We start from the raw sequence: 6,015 nt of genomic DNA, 5'->3' as shown, positions 1-6,015 counted from the left end.
CTCCCTCCCTCCCTCCCTCCCTCCCTTCTTCCCACCCACTCAGCAACCCACCTTGGGGTTTCCAGGGATCAAACCTGTAGTAAGGCTTGGTAGCAAGTGCCTAACCCTGCTGAGCCATCTGGCAGGGCCTCTTTTCCCTCCTAGAGTGTGAACGGTATATAGACCGAGATCTAAAGTGTGTAAGGTCATGAGTCTTAAACAGTGATCCAGAATCATCTTCAGTACTTTAGTTCCTCTCACCAATTTACTATTATGACTTCTTTAAAAAATACTTATTTTTAATTATTTGTATATGCCTGTGCCTCTATGTGAATGAGCACAAGTACCCACAGAGACCACAGGCATTCGGTCTCCTGGAACTGGAGTTGTCGGTGGTCATGAGTCACTTGATGAGGGTGTTGGGATCCAAACTCTTGTCCTCTGCAAGAGCAGTCCATGCTTTGAACCACGGCGCCATCTCTGTAGCCCATGGCTTCTCTCTTGAGCTTTATCTGTGTGGTGGACTTGTAGAAACATACTCTTTTTTGATCCTGTGTCCCATGCAATGAGACCTTCTGGGACACAGTGAGACTGACTGCTCTGGCTAGGTGTGGGGTATAGTCACATAAACATTGGTTTCCTAGAGCTGTCATAAGAATTGTGGTGTAGTCGGTGGCCTTAAGCAACAGAAATTTATTTTCTCACATTAGAAAGTCTAGAATACCAGGGTTCTGGCAGGGCTGCACTGTCTAAAAAACGCTAGGGGGAAGTCCCTGTGCCTCAGTGTCTGGTGACTCTTCGTACTTCTTGTTGTGTGGCAGGCAGCATTTCCAGGCTTGGCTTTTCTCCGTTTTTGTCGGCTTGCCCTGCCCTCTTCTACAACACGATTAACGTTGTTCATGTTTCTCTTATCTTGCCTCATGATATGTACTTGTGTTCTTCCTTTTGGCCTGTCTGGTGTTAGACTATAGACTGAGTAAGCTCAGGGAACTGAGTTTTCCTACTCTTCTGCCGGTGGTGTAGCACAGCCTCTGTCAGAAAGCACAGGTTCATAAATATTGTAGCTGTGGATAAGGAGAGTGATTATGCTTTGTTTCCTGACTTGGATTGAAATTTTAAAAAGAGCTTTTGATTTAGGCTATTTGGCAAAACATTCCTTTGAGTAATTGTGGATCTCACTCGGACTTCGAAAGTCTCTTACTGTGAGATAGGTGAGGTAGCTTTAGATGACATTACAGAGAACCATATTCAAACACAAGTGATGAGCTGTGGTAATTAATGCATCCTGAGGGAGTGGCCTGCATGTTCTGTTTCAGCTGGCCTTCTAATGAGGCTTAAGGAATGGCATTATTAGCATGGCTAAGTTTACATGCTGAGGGGTTTGGAGGCATATGTACTTTCTTGGACAGTTTAATCTAGATTAAAAGAAAATCCTATCTGGGAAGTGTAGAAAATGAATTAGCTTTAGCAAGATGAAGTGTTAAAAGGGCCAGTGTAGTTGTATGTTTAGCTTCTGACAGCTAGCCTGATATTATAGAGCAGGGTGGCACAGTGGCCCATATGGGGCAGTGCTGAGGGGCCAGGTGACTGTGAAGGTATCTGAAAGCTTATGGTGTGAGTTTGTCACCAGACGATCCAAACTGTCTTGAGGAGCCCGCCATGTTGAGAACTGGAGGCTTCTGGTCATGTCTCCTTCCCACTTGGCACTGCTTCAGTTTCCTTTTGTCCTCAGTGAAGCTCTGTGTTGGATAACAGCAGATGGGCTGTCTGTTACGGTCAGCCCGAGTCTCCTAGCCCCTCTTCTGTGAGTGAAGTTTAGTAGAACAAGGCTGTGCTTACTTACTTGTTCATGTTTTTGAGTGTGCCTCTCTTTTAATGGTGGTGTGACATATTTATTGCAGAGGCCATTCATTCTTCAAAGCCTAAGTGTTTATTATCTGACCCTTAACTAGAGCCCTCCAACCCTTGGTCTAGTGAGCTACACTGAAAGTGTTTGGAGGAGTCACAAAAGGGAGTGCTGTTACCAGTTATTTAAACGCCTGGTTTTTTCGGCCCTCCTCTGCTTAACTTTGTAGAGTAAAATGAAACAGGGTTGAGGCTAGAGTTGAAGAGGACTTATTTGTGTATGGAAAACTGGTTCGCCTCAGACCATTTTCTTTTTACTTATTTATTGATTGATTGATTGATTGGTTTTTCGAGACAGGGTTTCTCTGTGTAGCCTTGGCTGTCCTGGAACTCACTCTGTAGACCAGGCTGGCCTCGAACTCAGAAATCCGCCCTCCTCTGCCTGCCAAGTGCTGGGATTAAAGGCGTGCACCACCATGCCCGGCTCAGACCATTTTCTTTGTGGAAGTGGTGAGGTTTGTTTTGCTCTTGGTAACCGGAAGTACTAGAGAGCCTATCACCAAGGCTGCAGTAGCTGTGAGAATGTTGTGTTAGGCCACCTCTGGACAGTTTGCTTGGAAAGTGCCTCGCGCTCGCTTGCTCGCTCGCTCGCTCGCTCGCTCGCTCGCTTGCTCTCTCTCACTCGCCCTGAGGCTGCTCTTGAGTCCTTTTTCAGGCTTATCATCGACTGTGGGGTCAGAGTGAACCATGCAGGTTAGTGGCCAGGCTCCCATCCTCTGGGGTGTGCCAGAGCATCCCAGTGCAGAGTCAGAGTGTGCTTAACACACGCCTTTAATACTTTATATTGATCTCCCCCTCATGATGAGCTTTTGCCATTCTTACAGCACTGTAAGTATCCTTAAGAAGCACTGTGTAAGCTGAGAGTACCGAGTATTGAATAGGGTTACTGTCTGCTGCCTTGGAATCTCACTCTGATCTTGCTATAATTTACTTGAACTCATTGGCCACTATTGAATGTCAGATTAGAATCCTATAGGGTAAAATGTCTCTTTCTGTGTTTATTTTATATTCTGGGTTTCTGGCGTAGAGGTTTAAAGTGTCAGACTATAAAATGAGCAAAATATCATTAACCAAAGTATTTGTTTTCGATCTAATTCAAAATGATGAGGAGTTAGTGAACGAGGCCGTTTGGACAGTTTTGGGCGTTGTGCCCATTAGATGCTCACGCCACACCTCACGCTGTTTCCTTCTTTCTCACTTGAAGTTCTCACAGCGGTTGTGCTTCCCTCCAGAGGGTGGGCTGGAAGTGGGTGCTCTTCCAGTTTTTCAGGTCACCTGCCTCCACCACATGGTGGAGTACAGACTGTTACGGGGAGGCCAGGGCACTCCCTTTGAGTCATCTGTGTAGAGTTCCAGGGGTGCTTAGCTGTCAGGGCAGGTGCCTCCTTCCTGTGACACTTTCTGTGTAGTGGTGTCTGCTGTGCACTGTGCAGGTGAAAGAGAGTCATGCCACAACACAGCATGCTGCAAGTTGCAGTAGGACAGTGTGAGTAGGCCAAAGCAGGCAGTAGGCTGCTGAGAGCCCAGGGTAGCCCTGAAGATAGCTCTGGCCCGTCCAAGCAAACCACATCTCCATCAGCATCTTCTTGCCTTTGTCTGGTCTTTTGTCCCAGATAGGTAATCCATTTTAATTGTAATTGTTGGAGAAGTGGAAGAATCTATTGTATAGACATTTGAATTACTGATAGTTGCATATATGATCAACTTGTCCAATCCTGTGTTAGCCTCTGAAATCAGGGCTGTCACATGCTGCCCACAGGTGAATAAGGAAGAGTGTGCAAAACAACTGGACACACTGTAGGTAGGTGAGGGGGTGTAGGAAGGCTGGGAGGCGGTGGTGCACGCCTTTAATCCCAGCACTTGGAAGCAGAGGCAGGTGCATCTCTGAGTTCAAGGCCAGCCTGGTCTACAGAGTGAGTTGTAGGACATCCAGGGCTACCATGTCTCAAAGAGCAAAAAACAAACACCAAAAAACATGGATGTAGGAGATTGAAAAGGTCCTGTTTTTGCTTATCTTGGGCAGTGTGAATTATCACCTCTCTTGTAAAATAACAGAAATGTGACACGTTTCTTTTTCTTTTCTCTTAAAGAAGAGTGTGCAGGGTGGGGGAAGGGTATAGGGGACATTCGGGATAGGATTTGAAATGTAAATGAAGAAAATATCTAATAAAATAAGTTTAAAAAAAAGAATGTGCCAGTCCCTAAACTCAGTGCTCTACCGCGCAGCTGTACCCCAGTCCATAGTGTAATGCCTTTACTGAAACACTGCTGTAACATAAAGTTGATTGAGAGGGGGAGGGTGCACCCGCTATGGTCTTGGACGTTTGTACTCTGAGTGTGTGACTGACAACTACGCTAGGATTACGTCGTGCTTTGCTGCGGTCTGACTGCTTGTCCTGTTGCCCTTTCCTCTTGCCGTAAAGTGATGGCTGGCTGTTGAGCAGTCTGGCCCCGTTACATTGCTACTCTAGCATTGTTACCCAGAAGGGCATAGCATAGAGACAGATGTGCTCTCCAGGGTTATTTTACACTTGTTTTCATTAAGAAATACTATTATATTTGTTAGAAATTAATGCTTAATTCTGAAATGTTTTGTTTCTTAACAGTACAGCGCTTTGGATACCAACCCGCTCTCTCTGTATGTCATGCATCCGTTTTGGAACACTATAGTGAAGGTGAGATTGTCAGTGGCATACATTTTGTTTAAACAAGTGATTAGTATTGTACCCCATCTTCCCGAGTCTAAAAGCTGCCGCTCAGTCTACTTTTTTGCTGTTCTGGTTGTTGGACCCGGGGCATCACGCATGCTGCCAGCTGATCCACACAGCCTCAGCCTTCTTTTTACTGTTGAAAAATTTGGTTTTAGACTTATATTTTCTGTGTATGAATGTTAAGTCTGCGTGCACGTCTGTACCATGTCTGTACATAATGCCCTTGGAGGTCAGCAGAGGGCATCAGATGCACTGGAACTGGAGCTAGAGATGGTTATGAGCCACACCCACCCACACTGTGTGGTGCTGGGAATTGGACTTGGCCCTTTGGAAGAACAAGTGCTCTTAACCACTGAGCCAACTCTCCAGCCTCTTTTTACTTTTAAAACGGGCTCACTGGGTTGCTGTGGACTTGGGATCCTCCTGCCTCATTGTCCTGAGTAACTGAGATTGCGGGCTTGTGCTTGCAGGCCAACAATGCCTTCATAAGCTTTCTCACTCCCTTTTGGTGTATCTGCTTATTGAAATCTTAAATATATACACTGTAATGGGTCATTGTTATAAAAAGGTTTTTTTGAAACCTTCCAAAGTTAACTGAATGCTATCATTACAAAGGTTTGTGTATTAAAGAATCATTTAAAGGCGGGAGGCAGGAAGAAAGATACTCACCTAACAACTGGAGTTAGTGTTTACATTTTAATACACATAATACCTGCATATAATCTTTCAAACTGATAGCTTCTTATGATCTAAATTTGTATACTGTGATGTTTATTAAACAGAGCTTTCTTTAATTTACAACTATTTTGGAAAAAAAAACAGGTGTTTCCTACTTGGCTGGCTCCCAATCTTATAACCTTTTCTGGCTTTATGCTGCTTGTGTTCAATTTCCTACTCCTGACATACTTCGACCCTGACTTCTATGCTTCAGGTAAGAGTCTTATTATCTTAATACATAATTTAAAATGTTTTGAGTAGCAAAAGTAAGGTGTGCTTAGTTAATTTCTGATTCTAATATATTTATAATTCTGAAAGTTTTGGATGTTAAAATGTTATATACAATGTTGGAATTGTATATAAAACTAAACTGTATTTTTGTAATGTTACATATGTTTCCGTTCATTAAGTTGTAGAAATACAGTAGCAACTTATCTATTAAATTCAGATATGCTTTCTAAAAAGCTGTGAGGCTTTGACAAATAATAACTAGAAGCCAGGTATGGTGATGTATGCCTGTGATCCCAGCACTCTGCATGTTGGAGGCAGGAGAGTTAAGATTTCAGGGTCACAGATGTCCCTCAATAGAGGAATGGATACAGAAACTGCGGTACATTTACACAATGGAGTACTACTCAGCTATTAAAAACAATGAATTTATGAAATTCTTGGGCAAATGGATGTGTTTGGAGGATATCATCCT

At 43.9% G+C, this 6,015-nt stretch overlaps 1 protein-coding gene across 2 annotated transcripts in view; it reads left to right on the top strand.

Annotated features, from left to right (window-relative positions):
- Selenoi (selenoprotein I) overlaps positions 1-6,015 on the top strand; it is a 42,506-nt gene that overhangs the window by 11,075 nt on the left and 25,416 nt on the right. For both annotated transcript variants that reach the window (XM_029540937.1, XM_021202031.2), the window contains exons 2-3: positions 4,491-4,559; positions 5,418-5,526. In XM_029540937.1, the coding sequence (XP_029396797.1) occupies positions 4,491-4,559; positions 5,418-5,526 (178 nt within the window). The remainder of the gene's footprint in view (positions 1-4,490; positions 4,560-5,417; positions 5,527-6,015) is intronic.

Source organism: Mus pahari, chromosome 7 (assembly GCF_900095145.1).
Source record: "Mus pahari chromosome 7, PAHARI_EIJ_v1.1, whole genome shotgun sequence".
NCBI lineage: Eukaryota > Metazoa > Chordata > Mammalia > Rodentia > Muridae > Mus > Mus pahari.
This window is presented reverse-complemented; position numbering and strand designations above follow the sequence as displayed.